Raw genomic sequence first — 17,489 nt, 5'->3', positions numbered from 1 at the left:
AGAACTAAGAAAGGCACCGGGCCTCTGTAATACCACGCACTACTTCTATCTTTATCGTGCTTAATATACGTATGCTTTTTTATACATTCTAACCGAGTGCTTTTTTGACAATATTGGTAATGGTGGCTATGATACAATGCTTTGACAGAATTTAGTTCAGTTTCCTTTTGAGATGTTTTACTTTTCTTTGTTCCTGCTTTGTATCGGACGGAACTTGTCCGGAGCCGGGGAAGTTCCCGGTTTTCCGACTCGGGGAAGTCAAGGCCTCGGGCATTGAATTTGCTGGGCCTGGCGTCCTGGATCATCGAATGAGAGTACGAGAACCCCTAGTTAGTCATCCGGATAGCAGGAGCTTCCTCATCGTCATTTGATTTTATGGATCTAAATCAAACATTCATTCGTCTTTGGAAGCCTCCCCTACAGACTACTTGCACCTGGCTCGAATAAAACACTATTATACCGCGCAAGGAAATGGCACCACAAAAATCCGTTACCGAGGTGCCGCGGTCTATACTCCCTCGCTTGACATGGAATGGCTCCTCTGCTCGGACTACTGTTCCTACCCCCCAGAGCAACATTCTATCAGCAAAGCAGCAACAAAAAACGCTACGCATACATAGCCGGAACTCTGCTGGGCGACGACTGCATACTTTGACCTTTTCTCCTCACTCTTCTACATCCGTCTCCGCAGTAGTCGGAGAGCCGACCTTATCATCGATATCTAGACGATTACTGGAATCAACAAGCCTATCAATCAGCCGACCAGCGCCCATAGGTAATCCTATCCGATATAATGGTGTTTATGTCGCTGCATTCAAACCAGCTCGGCGCGCTTTCCATGCCTCCGCCCCCCAACAAAGAGACCACCATTTCGATACGTTAAAGTTCGTTCAGCGGTTGAAAGAGGAAGGTTTCAGTGAGGAACAGGCTGTCGCAATGATGCGAGTTCTAAATGATGTTATCCAAGAGTCTATTCAGAATCTAACCCGGACAATGGTCCTCAGAGAAGGTGAGTGGTACCTCAATTCTTCAGCGGAATTTTCTCAAATAGCACCAAGACATAAATTACTGCACATTCCGCGTAGCACCTCCCGGATTCTTAAGCTAATGAGCTTTTCCACAGACACCGAAAGATCGACGTATACTCAGAAAGTCGATTTCGCTAAACTCCGCTCCGAACTACTCAACGCGGATTCAACCGAAGCGCAACTAACACGTTCGTCACATGAGAAGATTGCTGCAGATCTAGCTAAGCTCAATTCACGACTTCGGGATGAGATTGGGCGCACACAAGCATCCGTTCGTCTGGACCTAAACCTTGAAAAAGGTCGTATTCGAGAAGAAGCAAATAGCCAAGAAATGCGAATAAAAGAGACGGAAACACGAATAGAGCAAGAGGTGGCAGGTTTGAGAGAACGCGTAGAGGCCGTGAAGTTCTCTACGCTACAGTGGCTGATGTGCGTAACCTTAAATCCTGGGAACCTGCTCTGCGTTGTACTAATATATGTTTTCCAGGGGTGTTTGCACGGGTACCGCTGCTTTGATTCTCGGTGCCTGGCGTCTCTTTATGTGAGTTGAAGACTTGTTTGAGAATAGGATGGAGAAAAAGGAAACAGAATAATAATTTATGGGCGTGCTTTTCTGGTTGGGTGGGGACTCAGGAGCTCCACATACTATTGTATATAGAACCGCCTTGCCCTCCGATTCTTACACAGGACCATAGGACCAGAGAAGGCATGTCCTCCGTCCCGTTGCCTTTGTTTCAATAAGCGACTACCCGGTTTCATTTTATCGTTGTTTTGACATTGAGATCTTCGCTCTATAGCAGCAAAGAACTAGAAACAGATCTTTGTTCCGAGAACAAGCTACTCAGCAATTGGAGCCCCGTGGTAGAGTACAAAACGAGTAATGGAAGCGCCATCTAGCCAGCGTAGCAGCCAATCCAGCGGTGCATCTTGATATTTACTTAACTGTCAAAAGTGTCGAAGTGTGCGATTACATACAGATTTGGAAGCTGACGCTGCTAAGCATATTAGATATGCTGCAAATAATTAGGGTCGATGTATTGAGGGTGTGACTTTTCAAGATTTCTATGCACACGCTACTCTTAACAATTTGCGGCTGGATCTACTAACGGAATCAACATCGGGACCAATTATCCTCGAGAAAGGATATGATATACTTCAACGTGTAGGTTGACGTGACGAGTCAGTTAATTGTGTCACCAACATGAACATTGCGCCAAATCTTCCGGTATCTCATTTGAGAAGCCCCTGCAGCAGGCCACAGAATATATGTAAAATGTTCAAGTTGTGCGGACAGCATTTTTTCTATCTTCCACCTATGATTGTGCCCTGCCTCTGCAGGTGGCAGTATGGGACTGGACTGGGGTGGCTTATCGGACTCCGATGATCATCCGTCACATCTCATCGACGAGTCAGTCTTTCCAATCAGGCATATGTATAGATTGTGTCGATAACAGGGAACCCATAGTTACAGGCCAATGATTTGCTTGACAACTAGCAGAGAAGTTCCTCCAGCTATAGGAAAAGGGAACGAGAAACGAGATTTCTGCAGATGCAACAACTTAACCCTGAGCCGAGGGCTCCCACCCATTGTTAAGATTATAAATCTGGCTCCAGCTAACATGCACTGCGGCCTGATTCTACGCTAATATATGCACAATGGAGCCATACTACTAGCACTAGTACCTAACCAGTCACTTCTTATATTGTGACCTGCCCCCTCATTCCATAATAGATGTCCTGTTATCTCACTAGCGCTGCCTACAAGCGGTATTCTAGTATTTTATAATCTTTGATGACGCCATTTTATGTGCCTGACTTGACAGTTCAGAGCAAACTAAACTATAAGGGAGCTTCTCCGACGACAATCATCAATTGCAAACCTACCTTCTCATGTGAAACGGTTCGTCGTGTCTTGAAACTGAGATGAACCCAAGAATTGTTTTTCCAGGCCTGTTTCAACACTACTGACTCACAGGCAGTTACGTTGTAACTATGTTGCTTCGCACAGTTTTAGGGCTTCTTTCTCTTTTAGCAGCTCCTTCTAAGGGCACATTAGAAGTATTTCAAGTTTGTCAGCCTGTTCAATACCGGGGAGAGGACAACACGCATTGTGACCAAAACGTACTGCTCATGGAGCATGTATTTGCCTCGAGCTATGGACACCCCTTTATAGGTGATTAGAGCCTCGAGGGCAGTCAGTTTACAGTATATTGATTTCCTCGTTACAGGATACTACAGTCCACCCAAATGTGAATTCGACACAGTTAAGATTAATCTCACGGTTACCTCCCAAGGCCGCCAATTTGATCGATTAGCACTTCTGTTTCTTGGAGATACAGAGGTATTCCGCACTTCAACAGCGGAACCTACGGCTGACGGAATTGTCTGGACCTATATAAAGGATATGTCGCAGTATAACGCACTATGGCAGACACGGCAAAAGCTAATTTTCGACCTTGGAAACATTATAAATGATTTATATACCGGCCCTTTCGGTGTGACTCTGACAGCATATTTCTCCCGGGAGGGTCATGTCAGGACCGCAGACGTAATTCTCCCAATATCTAACAAGAAGTCAGCCTCCAACTCGTCAAGTGCCTTTACTGTTCCTGGAGATAATACAAAGATACTGTACCAGTTACCTCCTAATATTTCGCGTGCAGTTGTGTCCATTTCCGTATGTGGCCAGTCTACTGAAGAGTTCTGGTGGTCCAATGTCTTTTCGTACGATACGGAGACTTTCAATGCCACAATTGGCGAGCTTTATGGTTACTCCCCCTTTCGCGAAGTTCAGCTCTATGTTGATGACATCCTTGCCGGTATTATATGGCCATTTCCTATAATCTTTACTGGTGGTGTTGCGCCAGGTTTTTGGCGTCCGATTGTTGGAATAGACGCCTTTGACCTGCGACAACCTGAAATCGATATTTCGCCCTTCCTCCCCATTCTCAAAGACGGACAACCTCATTCATTTGAGATCAAAATTGTCGGCTTGAGTGTTTCACGAAACGGGACCGTCACGTTCTCTAGCCGCGTCGGCTCATATTGGGTTGTAACCGGAAATATCTTCCTGTATCTGAGTGATTCTGCCTTGGATAGAACTAGCTCCGGAACAGAGAAGCCCTACGTCGATGCGCATACTCCACAATTTAAAGCCACGCGGAGCCTTGTCAAGAATCAGGCTGGAGGGAATGACTCTCTGAACTACTCTGTTCTTGTTGAAAGGACCCTTTCAATAAGATCATCCGAGTTCCTATGGAGTCAAAACCTCACATATTCCAATTTTGGTCTGTTTAACCAGCAAGGCATGAGCCAATCGACCAATCAACACACAGCTGGGAGGTCTACTATCATAGCCTTCGGAGCCAACCAAACATCAAATGAGGTCCTTTTCGAATATCCCTTGTCTGTGAATCAAACGTATCGCCCTACCGATGCTGGGCTTTCTATCCACGCTCAGATGAGTAGGGGTCTCGACATCAAAACAACAGGGGCAACCGGTATTTCTACTTATACTCTCATCTCGGGACCATCACGCTTGCACACTCAACAATGGGGCGAAGCATTCTATCAACCCACGGATAACAGCTCTATATCTTTTGGTGATACAACCGATGTATTTGAGAGCAGTAATATCCTGGGTCACTACAAAAGGTCGGTCCGAGCAGTGAACGGGAGTATTGTGTCCGATACAGATGATACAGATGACCAGTCACCTAGTTTGAATGACCAGAGCGATCATGACTCTCTCTTGAGATAATGGATTTATGCTATATCTGAGTCGTCTCTGAGTCAAGTTGAAAGCTTCAAGTGCTAGGTACCTTAGCCGCCAGTCACCATAGTTTTCACAAGCCATCTCATTGAAGTATCAAGGGGATTGAACCCATCAGTCCGGCCTAGGGGCTCAGTTCCCTGCAGTGCAGTATGACCCCGCTAGAATTCTTGTCCCGATCATGCATACGAAAGTTGAAGGGGGTTGAAGGTAGATGACCGAACTGGTTAATAGCATTCCCATATCCAGTGTCTGCTCAATTCATGTAGTCAGATGTAGCAATCGAATGAGCTGAAATTTCGTCTTGCAGAGACAGCACATTATGTAGGATGATGGGCCCCTCTTGTTATTCCCATTAGTGACTCTGGCATGCTGTGCTCTACTATAGTACCGTCCCACAATATGGACATCTTACGGAGCACGGTACACCTCGATCCATGGACAGGAGGTGGACACCTGTGTACCCGTCCTGCTTGGTCTTCAAATGCTGTGGCCAATCGGAGCTCGTTCGAGGCCATAGAAAGACTAGTACTATACAGTAGTACATACTACTCCGTACAAGTACTGACGGGCAGAAAAATAGACCGGCGTCGCCACCGCCTAGCGGTCTGCTTTTGTCTTCCTGTTCCCACCCACATCCATTAAATGGACTCAGTTAGTGAACCTTAGTTTTCATCAATTTAATCGCATATTTCATTGTTTTATAATTGCCTGAGAATACGTCCAAAAAAGAGCAGCAATTCTGAAGACTTATTAAGGGGTCAGAGGGAATCGCTCGACAGTACTTCGTACTTCCGGAATATATGTATCAGCTCGTTATCAACACGTGATATATCTTGATAAGATAGTAGGTTCCAAATGGACTCTGCCACGACTCCTCCATAGATTACTTCCATTTTACCTTGTAGTCGTCTAGCATCAGAATCAGGTAGAGTTCTGAGAAGGCGAAGTATGACTGTGGCGGAGGAGAGAGTTTATTGCCCAGGTAATAACATCCGTTACCTTAGTTTTTTGTAGGAAACAATGCCTAATTGTTTGCCAACATCTCCAGGCCCAGTGCCAGATTTATTGATAACAGCTCTTGCACGGAGGTCCCCGGAAAGCTTCGACAGCGATGTACCCCCGAACAAGCGTCGCAAGTTGACCCTGGGTGTCCAGAGCCTCGGAGAGCTAAATGGTCTTTCGGATACTCGAATACCTCGAGGGTACATTCCCTTGGCGCGCTTTCACTTGTACTTGGTATGCCACCAAACTAATGCGTGAAAGGCCTAGCTCGAATGATTCACTGACCTTAGTTAGGATTTCGCGTCCGCAAGCCCAATCCAAGATGACCCAGATATATCTTCTGATAGATTCTCCCTGTTACCAATCCATATTTCAGCCACAAAAGATGTTCGTGTCGGTGCGACTACGCCTGACTGGTTCAAGCTAAAGCTAGTAACGACGGTAGACCGAGAAACTGTCTTTGAATATGAATCGCATGGTCCGCCGTTTCTCGCATTTAGCAAGGATCTGGAGCTCGCCGGTAGTCTTGTTTGTGCTGATCGCCTTCCCAGAAAGATTCCCATCGTGTGCTATCAGTCCACTTTATACCCTGTTCCCGAAAGAAAAAGATCCTTTTGCCTCGAAACGGTTATCTTATGGAAGGATTCTTTGGATATTCTAGGTAACAATCAACTGGTCGATGGAGCACGGAAAGTATTTTCTAGATATGTATTTCAGGAGCAAGAGGACCTTGCTTCTCGGCAGGAGCGGCACAGTCGGAGACAGCTTGGATGGTCCCCCCGTGACTTTTATGATAACGTATACGTCCCTCCAGATACACCTGAATCATCAGCAGAGGTCAAGTGCAGTTTGATCAAATGTCAGCTGTTCCCATTCCAAAGGAGAGCCGTGAGGTGGCTATTGCAAAGAGAAGACGTGGAACTTCAGGCTGACGGGCAAGTGGTTCCTGTCAGAGATAGGTTGAAAGGGCGCTTGCCCACTTCATTTCGAGAATTCACTGATGCAGACGGACGAGTTTGCTTCGCCAGCCAATTGTTCATGATTGTCGCCACTGACCTTACGGAATGGTTTGATGGGAGCAACCATCTCAGAGGTGGAATCCTCGCCGAAGAAATGGGACTTGGGAAGACGGTTGAAATGATTAGTTTAATATGCCTTAATCGACGGCTTCTAGCCCCCGAAGAAACCTTCTCAAGCTACCACCCTGACAGCTTGAGGCCGTCAGGTGCAACCTTAATAATAACACCACCCGCAATTCTTGAACAGTGGGAACAGGAAATCAAAGTGCATGCACCTAGCCTCAGTGTCCTCCACTACACTGGTATCCAGCGTCACCAGTCAATGCCCGATGAAGAACTGATTGAGTTACTCGCAGACCAAGATGTTGTGCTTACTACTTATAATATCCTTGCGCGAGAAGTTCACTATTCCGGCGATGGACCGCAGAGGAATCTGCGGCATAAGAAAAGATATGAACCAAGGAGGACACCGTTGGTCCGGATTTCTTGGTGGCGAGTGTGTATCGATGAAGCTCAGATGATTGAAAGTGGCGTCAGCAATGCGGCAAGGGTTGCCCGTCTAATTCCTCGCCAAAATGCCTGGGCTGTGACAGGAACGCCGCTCCGAAAAGATATATCTGATCTCCTGGGTCTCTTGCTGTTCCTCCGCTACGAACCATTTTGTGGTGCTATCTGGCATAGGTTATGTGGGAATTTTAGGCCTGAATTGACGAACATTGTTCGTATGATTGCCCTCCGTCATAGTAAGGATCATGTTCGCAATGAACTTCACATCCCTTCTCAGAAGAGAATCGTCATCACGGTCCCTTTTACGGCAGTTGAGGAACAACGCTATGGACAGCTGTTTGAAGAAATGTGTGGAGCATGTGGCCTCGATTTATCTGGCGCTCCCTTAAATGGGGATTGGGACCCTGATGACCCATCGATAATCGAAAGAATGCGAAGTTGGTTAGTCAAACTTCGTCGAACTTGCCTACACCCTGCTGGCAAGCTTCGTCGTGGGCTAGGTACTGGCACTGGACCGCTGCGTTCCGTGGCTGAAGTTCTTGAGGTCATGATTGACCAGAATGACGCACTTATACATGCAGAGGAGCGCTCTTTGCTTCTTTCACAATTGCGCCGGGGGCAGTTACTGGAGAATGCGAAGCACCGGCAACAAGCACTTGATCTCTGGACAAAGTCATTAGAGCGGGCTAATGCAATCGTCAGGGAATGTCGAAATCGGTTGCACTTAGAGCGGATGGAGCGCCGGATGAGTGCGGATCGAGACGTAGCGTCTGCTGACACAACAAGCGAGGATGAAAATGAAGAAGTGGCTAAGAACACTCGGGCAGGAGCGCGTCAGAGGTTGCGTGCTGCTCTTGAAGTTCAACATATATGTGTTTTTTTTACCGGAAATGCTTATTTCCAGATCAAAACAGATCCCAAACTCACTAAGCCTGACTCCGAAGAGTTTAGAATCCTCGGGAAACGCGAAGTTGAGGCGTACGAGTCTGCGAAGTCGATTCGAAAGGAGATGTTGGCTGAGATCTCGCGAAAAGTTGGCCACTTCATGAAAACGATCAGGGAAAGAGCACAAGAGAATCAGTTTGTGAATATCCCTCAAATGAAGCCTCGGTTATGGGCCAAGGGGCTTGAATCCCGCCGCGTACTCGATAAACTTGAAGATTTCTGTGACACTATGAACAAACATGCTGTCAAGTACGATGAATGGCGTCAAACAATGATTAAGTTTCTTTCCCAGTCACTCATTGACCAAGAGGATGATTCAGATCTGGAAGGCGATGAATATGAAAAGTCTACGAAGCATCAAGATGAGATGTATGTTTACATGGAGGCCTTGCGTGCAATGTTCGCTGATCGCCACGATGCTTTGACTGGACAGAAAAATGTCCTCATTGCTCATGAAGTCAAGAGTGGAATTGTCCAAGCGCAGAAGGGAGAAGGACCTTCACCCACTCTCTTTCTGCAGATGATGAACACTCGTAGTAGTATCAAGCCCGACCCACAGCTGGGCTCACTTCGCGGTATCATCAGTGAGCTTCGAAGTCTTGTGACCTCTCTTGAGTGGCAGACGAGCGGGGGAAACACCCGCGCCCCCGCTGAGCTCGAACTTGTAACCTTGGTTCTTCAAAACGCGAGTCAGATGGCTTCTGAGCAAGCTAAAGTTGCAGCAAACATGGAGAAGGAGGTGGAGATGTTTCGAGATACTATGAACAATCGACTTGAATACTATCGTCAGCTTCAACAAATCTCCGATACAGTGGCTCCGTATGACGAAGAAAGCGCCGGTAAACCACTAGACGAGGCGCTTTTTTCTGCAAAGCTCAAGCAAGAGGAAACAATAGACGAAAAGATTTCTGCATTGAGAGCAAAGCATCGTTACCTAATCCATCTCCGAGACGAATCAGGCTCAGGCGACTCGTCAAAGATATGTGTCATTTGTCAATCCGGCTTTGAAGTTGGTGAGTACGGTGCTATAGTTGTAGACATGTTATAAGGGGCTGACAATATCTAGGTGTTCTAACAGTATGTGGCCACAAGTATTGCAAAGATTGCTTGCGCATATGGTGGCATCAACATCGGACTTGCCCGACATGCAAAAAACGCCTGAAAGCTAATGACTTCTATCAAATCACTTACAAGCCGCAGGAGTTTCTTGTGCAAGAGGAGAAGCCGCCAACTAAAGTTGAGCCTGAACGTCGACCGAAGAACTCAATATATGCTGATATAAGCTCCGGTACTCTCAGAGAAATTAAAACTGTCGATTTAGATGGTTCATTTGGCACGAAGATCGATACACTGGCACGTCATATATTATGGCTGCGCCACTATGACCCTGGTGCGAAGTCGGTGATATTCTCACAATATAAGGACTTTCTAGGGGTTCTAGCCATTGCTTTCCACAGATTTAAAATTGGTTTTAGCAGTGTTGACAGCAAAGACGGGATATCAAAGTTTAAGAGTGACCCATCGGTAAGCCTCTTGGCCCCATTCTTCCCCTGTTGCTCGTGGAATCGTCGTACTCAACTGTATCCCTACTAGGTTGAAAGTTTCTTCTTGCACGCGAGGGCCCATTCATCAGGGCTCAACCTAGTGAACGCGACCCACGTTTTCCTTTGCGAGCCCCTTATCAATACTGCAATCGAGCTCCAGGCTATCGCTCGTGTACACCGTATTGGTCAGCACCGACCGACCACCGTTTGGATGTATCTAGTTTCTGAAACCGTCGAGGAATCGATATACGAACTTTCCGTGTCACGTCGCCTAGCTCATATAATACAGAAGGATAAAGCAGAGCCATTATCTGAATATGTCGAAAATGGAAGAGCTGTGTCACATAATATTACGGAGGCGACTATAGACTCTGCAAACTCCTTAGAAATCCGAGATGCAGCTCTGTCGAATTTAATGGCTGGAGGGGCATTTGGCGGTGAACTTGTTAGAAAGGACGACTTATGGCGGTGCCTTTTTGGCAACCCAACAGAGAAGGAAGCCAATAATTTCCAGACCAGTGCCGACGGAGAGGTAGCAAGGTTCCTAAGAGGTGAGGCAGCAGAGCAGCGGAGAAGAGTTGGAGCCGGTTCTTGATTATTGTTAGGGGCGATGTACAATGTATTAGTATGTCTGAGTAATAAACTATATATAGCATATATATTAATCTATATGTACGTATGTACATATACAAACTCGCAAGTCTCGAACAAAACACTCTTAATTGAATTTAGCGGTCATAGTTAACTACTAACAGCCTCTCTGGCTGATCAGTGAATGAATCCAATAATTGACTAGTTAATGAACTAACTACTAGCGGTTAGTTAGTTGGTTACAATATATGATGACTAATCTTGATAGTTCCTAATTTGGAAAGGAGCTTAATGCTGGCCTCAGGATTGTCACTGACGTGAGCGTCTCTGCCTGGGAGAGGCGTGTGGGGTACTGCCAGTGACTATCACAAGTTCACCTCTCTCTTATATCCACTACCGGGACGGCCTTGTGTCTGTCGTTCTCATCGAAAAATTCATTTTTGCCATGGCTTCACAATCCACGTCAGCAAGTTCTGAGGCTCGCGAGCTGAATTTAGTATCCAACGTCGAATTCAGAATCGCGTTAGCAGATACAGATGAGAAACTTGATGCTTTACTCAATAAATATCTGGCTCCTTTACTGCTAAAGTTAGGCTCCGAGAGTCTTGCAGTTCGCAACAAAGTAATTGCAGTGTGTCAGCATATCAACAACAGAGTGCAAGCTCCGTCTATTAAGCTTCCAGTTGCAGCTTTGCTGAAGCAATTTAAGGAACAGAAGTCCAAGCTCGTTAGACACTTCGACTTAATCTATATCCAACAAGGGATTGATCGCTTGGGAGCCAATGCAAGGATTGAGATCCTGCTTCCATTGCTCCAAGGGATTTCCGAAATTGGAATATCGACCGACGACCAAGCGGCTGTTGTGTTTAACCTTGTCTTACGGCTCTTACCTCTCCTGAAGCTTCCGCCAAAGGACAGCACCGAAGACATACAACTTAAATCTCGACTAGGCCTATCCGACAAAGATACTAAGTTCTTGTCCTCATGGTTTGAAAAATTATTAATTCTCTTCCCTGCGGATAAGAACGCCTCCACTTGTCCAGGTTTATCCCCAGCAGATTACGCATTCCTCAACAAGGGTGCTTCCGTATCCGAAACATGGAACTCGTCTTCACATGGGGGGTTGAATCTTACCGAGACTAAAGCTACGGCTCTAAGGTTTCTCGGTAGCAGAGCCTTCACAGACTCAGAGCGCTTTTTCCCCGCTCTGGTGGCATCTGCGGACCCAAATTCCCGGCTGGCTGATCTTGGCGAGGAAATATTGAGGCGCTTCGAACCGGCTCTTGAAGATGCAGATGTTGTAAATCGGCTGTTTACCTTGTACTTCGGTTCTGTGAAACCTGATGGTGCGACCCCGGCGCGCACTGCGCTACGAATCAAGATTCTAGTTCACTTGGGAAAATCACTCAAGGCTACGACGGAGACAGCTGATATCCTCAGGCTGATTGAAGAGGGTCTTCTCTCGGACGTTGCAAGATCTTCACAAGGATTGCAGGCTTCGAAGTTGCGAACGCAGATCTTCACTTTTACCACGTGGGTAGTTCGCATCGGATCCCCCACGGACCTCAGGCAAATCGCGCCGAAGGTTATAGCGGGTCTTAGAGACTTTATTCATTCTCAGGGGTGGCCGAGTCCAGGGTCCAGTGGACAGAGACTGCCTGCAACGGACCTAAGCTTGCGAGGTCTTGCTTACGAGAGCATCGGTATATTGGTACCGAAGGTAGATTTTCAAGCACAAGAGGAGAAAAATGCTATCTCGGGTTTCGAACTCATTAGATGGCTATTCATATCATTAAGCTCTGACGATTCTAGCGCACAAATCTTTGTGAGTATCGAACAAGCACTAGGAAGCATTCTTAACTCCTCGGTGGATAGCTGGGATAAAAAGTTTCAAGAAAGTTTGCGACCTTTTTTGCTTCGTCAGATGAACAACCCCGCGGGGCAAGAAGACTCTGTAACTGGGTTTAAGATCGTTCGTCGAACTCAGTATGCTGCTGTACGTTTCTCCAATAGGTTCTTGCCATATAGCGATGTCGTGGCTCGCTGGATCGACCTCATGGCTGTGGCATGTGGGTCTGAAAGACATCAGGAAGTCGTAGAAGAAGGCAAGAAAGGGCTGCACCCTTATTGGTACCGTCTTCTAAACCCAACTAAAGACAAGGTATGGTTTACATCAGTGACAGCTAACTCACGCTCGTCATGGTTTAAATTTCCGAGTTTTTCAGAGGCAGCACGCTTTCTCCTGGGTTCGACTGCATCCACTGTTGTGCCAGGTCTTTCCGCACCAGAGATATTGTCAGGTCCCTATAAGGAGGCCTTCAACTACACAATCACTTTTCTTCGCAACATATTGCTTTGGGAGTCATTCTCGGGTTCGAATATAAGCATGGAAATAGAGCAAGACTGGGAGATCAAATTGGACATGCTTCTTACATCCGATGAACAAGCGCGGTCCGCTGTGAAACGCTACATCGAAAACTCCGACAAAGAAGCTGTACTGCTATTTCTGACAAGTTCTCTCTCTGGCCTTAGCGGCGGAGCTCAAAAAGGTCTGTTGCAGTGCGGAGAAGACTTCATCGGTATTTGCTCCTTAGCTTCGAACGACATCGTTGAGCCCATGGTATCGAAGGTTGCCACGTTGAAAAATTCCCTCTACAGTAATGATCAAGAACTTCAGAACCTGGCAGCACGCGCACTTGGAATTCTCGCCTCTCACCCTGCATTTTCGGAAAATAAACTGAGGGAACTCCTTTCAGATCTCTCAGTTCCCATGGGGAGTTGGAAATCTGCCATTGGTGAAGTTGTGCTTAGAGTCCGGGGAGCAGTCCTTGCGCTAGCGTATATCTTAAGCCGACTGGCATTCCGCAACTCTATATACAAAGCACCTGAAACGACTGTCAACCTATTCATTAGCACAGTTTTCGATATCATTAGGGACGCACGCGATTCTTTGCTTCGACAGTCCGCACATGTGGCCATCGGGCAGCTGAGTCTTTCCGGAGTTTTGTCTACGACAGTACTTTCAAACGATGAGTGGGAGATTATCAATGATAAGTTAAAGCCGGACGCAAAGGCCGAGAGTGAAATAGCGATCACAGCAATGGGCCTCCTACATTTATCATTTTCAAAGGCCGACCATAAAGGCCCGCAGTTTACTAACTTCTTGAACTCCTTGTACGACCTACATGAAATCCGTAGCCCAGAAACACATTTCACTGTCGGTGAGGCTTTGAGTGGCGCTGCAGCGGGATGGACCTCTAAATCTATGGCCACGGAATTTGACGTCGATGAAAAGCTCCCCACATGGCAACTCTCTGATACGGTATTTGCTGAAATGTGCGACAAGATCATTACTGATTGCGGCGCATCAAAGCCTTCACTGAGGAAAGCGTCTTCCATATGGTTACTATGCCTGGTGAAGAATTGTGGTCACCTACAACAAATGCAGACCCGCCTGCGTAAATGTCAAAGGACATTCACGCGTTTGCTCGCGGATAGAGATGAAGTGGTGCAAGAGACCGGGGCCCAAGGTCTAAGCCTTGTGTACGATATCGGTGACCAGACGCTAAAGGACGACTTGGTACGTGACTTGGTGGACTCTTTTACGGCAGCTGGCTCCAATCTTGGGGGAGGTAAAGTCAACGAAGACACCGAACTATTTGAGCCAGGTGCTCTACCAACTGGAGGAGGGTCATCAGTCAATACATACAAAGATATTATGAACCTAGCCTCTGAGGCTGGCGACCCCACACTTGTGTATCGATTCATGTCCCTGGCTTCGAATAATGCCCTTTGGACCAATCGTGCAGCATTTAGCAAGCTGGGTATTAGCACTATATTCTCCGATTCAAGCGCCAATGGTTACCTGGCCAAGAACCCCAAAATTTACCCGAAATTATTTCGCTACCGATTTGATCCGAATCCAAATGTACAGCGGTCCATGAACACAATATGGCAGGCGCTGGTCAAGGACCCTGCTGCAATCGTCAGTGATCATTTTGATGAAATTATGGACGATTTGCTGAAAAGTATGCTGATCGGTCGGGAGTGGCGCGTTCGACAGGCAAGTTGTGCTGCTATTGCGGATTTAATTCAAGGGCGACAACCAGAGAAGTACTCTAATTATATGGAGGAAATCTTTCTAAAAGCGTTCAAGCTTGTAGATGACATCAAGGAGTCAGTTCGATCGGCTGCTCTGAAGCTTTGCCAGACAATAACTAACGCAGTGATCCGTACTCTGGAAACAAGTTATGCCGAGACAAGGCGAGCAGACACGATGCTAGCAGGCACTATCCCCTTTTTATTGAGTGACAAGGGTATGGAATCTGATATTCAAGAGGTTCAAGGATTTGCTATTGGAGCTTTAATCCAGATAATAAAGAAAAGTCCCGGTCAGCTGTTGCGCCCATTTGTTCCCAGCGTGATGGAACAATTCTTGAACTCTCTAAGTTCACTAGAGCCACAAGCAGTCAACTATGTCCATCTCAATGCAGATAAGTATGGGTTAACGGGCCAAGAGATCGACAAAATGAGGCTATCCAGCATACGCACGTCTCCAATGATGGAAGTCATTGAGCGATATCTGATAGATATGCTCGACGAAACTAGCATGAAGGAATTCGCTGACAGTCTGGAACGCGTGCTTCGCTCTGCAGTTGGGCTTCCAACGAAAGTGGGCTGCAGTCGTGTACTAGTTCTCTTGAGTATGAGAACAGTCCTATTTCGCCCTTATGCGGATCGTTTCATCAAGCTTCTTGTAAAATACGTCGTTGACCGCAATGACACGGTCAGTGCGTCTTATTGTACATCAATAGGCTACCTCATGCGACTAGCTTCAGATGACCGAGTGCTAAAAACAATTGAACATGCGAAAACTCTATATCTGACTGCGGAAGACACAAGCCAGCGAATCATCGCAGCGGAAATTTTACACTCCACGTCTAAGTTGTCCAACGACCGATTCATGGCATTTGCTGCGACTGCCTTGCCTTTCATATTTGTTTCCAGGTACGATACTGATGAGCATGTTCAGGAAGCATTTGAGAAGACATGGCAGGACAATGTGGGCGGTAATCGTGCGGTATCGTTATATATAAAAGAAATTACCAGCCTTGTTTCAGACAATCTCGATTCTCCTCGCTGGATCATTAAGCATACTGCAGCATTGGGGTTTGCGAATGGCATCATGGCACTTGATTCCGAGCTGGATCTTGCTACTAGCGAGTACCTATGGCCTGTTCTGGAGAAATCATTGGCTGGGAAAACATGGGATGGTAAAGAAGTTGTTGTGAAAGCTTTTGTGAAATTCACCAGCCAAGCAAAGAATCTATGGCTACAGAAGCCTCGAGTTGGTGATACAATGAAGGTAAATACTTTCTACGTTTCTCGTTCCCCCATGTTTCAAAAGTATTTGACCTGATTTGCTTACCAACCTCTCAGGCAATCGCAATCAGGGAGGCTAAACGGATTAACCCAACATATCGCCCACATGCTATCACTGCTTTTGGTGGGATTGCTCAAGCGCGCCAAGACCTCAATTTGATGTCAGACGCCGTTGATATTGTTTCTCGGGTACTCAGTGAATTTGACGAGGGAGAGGACTCAATGGACATCGACTCGGGCAGCGGTCAAAAGAACAAGTACTATCTTGACACCCATTTATCCGTCAATAACTAACCACCAATAGACAAACCAGAGAGGATACTTTGGTGGCTTGTGTCAGATGCCTCTTGCAATGTATCAATATAACATGCGCGGCATCGGCTGAGGGTAAGTCAACTCTCCCTCGCTTTGCCGTTATATAGGTTTTGCTGACTATATACACAGCTACCAACAGCTATGTGTCAGAAGTAAAGCGGCTTCTGCATGAAGCATCGGATAATGGAGGCAGAACCGTGCAGATTGCGCTGTACGAGGAACTTCGCATGTTTTTCAGTAGAGCAGCAACAGGGGCTCTAGAAGCACAAAGCAAGGAACCTAAGCTGGGCGAACTGCAAAAGTCTTTGGCGACCCTGGCAGGCGAAATGTTGTCTCGTCAGATAGATGTGACTGCCGAAGCAATCCGAAGAGAACGTGCGCAGGCCGCAATGTCATTCATTACGCTCTTCAAACAACTTGATATTGGGCTTGATATCGGTGGGGAACTGTGCGGGCTACTGAAGACCTGGAGGGAGGGCGAAAGATCCGGGCCGGTGCAGCAAGTCCTAGACCAAGCCTTGGCAAGACTCATGCAATGAAGCATGAGTTGTCCACATCGCAACGAGCACGGGTAGCAGCTAGAGTCTATCGGAAGTATCCGAAAGGGCCGCAATATTATTCAACTAGTAAGCGTCAGCCTATCAGAGGAACTTAAAAGTGACCGACAGAACCTAAGGGCCGCATAAGGTTACCGGCATCGAGTTCCTTCGCTCGATGATGATGAGATGCCCAAAATATTGTCCCATAGACAGAATCAAGATCCTTCATGAAACAAACATGCACCCATGAGTGAATAGTTCGGTTGAGCCTGCCTGCCAATCATACACGGGAATGAGCTATTGGCTCCTGTTGGTTTAGAAGTGGATTTTATATTTTAGGTCCACTAGTAGAAGGGCATACAAATTGAAAACTGGATCCGCTTGGAGAGGAAGATCCAGACCGGCCCAGGCGCGTGTGTCTGAGGGCCTGGGGATCCCGCAACCTATGGGGTTTACTTCTGAGTGGCCAGTGATATCCATGTCATGGTGCCTGTACCATTAGCGTAGTCTATTAGTACCTGCGGGTCAGCATGAAGTAGTAGTATTATCTACTACTAGTACTAGGGCTAGACCCCCACCACCACGGCGTACAGACCCTAGTAAGGTAGAAAATTTAGGAAAGGATCCAACACGCTCAGAAGAAATAGATTATGGAGGAAGAAAAAAGAGAGCATTATATGGGGAATAGGCTGAAGGAATGACAGGTATTAACTAAAGCAGTTGCATAGTTTGATGGTAAAGAAATCTTCCCAATTTGCGGTGGCTGCTCTGAGAGAAACTGACTGGATACCTGATAAAGTTCCGCCGGAGGGGAACTGTCATGTCATGAAAGACTAAAACCT

General features: G+C 46.7%; 3 protein-coding genes across 3 annotated transcripts; all 3 read left to right on the top strand.

Moving 5' to 3' along the window:
- Positions 1–471: 471 nt before the first annotated feature.
- On the top strand, positions 472–4,788 carry ABOM_010759 (uncharacterized protein; the record flags this gene model as incomplete). Its single annotated transcript, XM_022537887.1, has 5 exons — positions 472–1,009; positions 1,124–1,457; positions 1,516–1,569; positions 3,008–3,201; positions 3,257–4,788. The coding sequence occupies 5 exons, from the start codon at positions 472–474 to the stop codon at positions 4,786–4,788; spliced, it is 2,652 nt and encodes an 883-aa protein (XP_022384577.1).
- A 1,035-nt stretch (positions 4,789–5,823) lies between these two features.
- On the top strand, positions 5,824–10,415 carry ABOM_010758 (putative SNF2 family helicase/ATPase; the record flags this gene model as incomplete). Its single annotated transcript, XM_022537886.1, has 4 exons — positions 5,824–6,039; positions 6,100–9,289; positions 9,343–9,800; positions 9,870–10,415. The coding sequence occupies 4 exons, from the start codon at positions 5,824–5,826 to the stop codon at positions 10,413–10,415; spliced, it is 4,410 nt and encodes a 1,469-aa protein (XP_022384576.1).
- A 441-nt stretch (positions 10,416–10,856) lies between these two features.
- ABOM_010757 (ECM29 family proteasome component) lies at positions 10,857–16,647 on the top strand (the record flags this gene model as incomplete). The annotated part of the gene is made up of 4 exons (XM_022537885.1): positions 10,857–15,776; positions 15,851–16,050; positions 16,098–16,180; positions 16,238–16,647. The coding sequence occupies 4 exons, from the start codon at positions 10,857–10,859 to the stop codon at positions 16,645–16,647; spliced, it is 5,613 nt and encodes a 1,870-aa protein (XP_022384583.1).
- Positions 16,648–17,489: the final 842 nt, after the last annotated feature.

Source organism: Aspergillus bombycis (genome assembly GCF_001792695.1).
Source record: "Aspergillus bombycis strain NRRL26010 chromosome Unknown contig00128, whole genome shotgun sequence".
Taxonomy (NCBI): domain Eukaryota; kingdom Fungi; phylum Ascomycota; class Eurotiomycetes; order Eurotiales; family Aspergillaceae; genus Aspergillus; species Aspergillus bombycis.
This window is presented reverse-complemented; position numbering and strand designations above follow the sequence as displayed.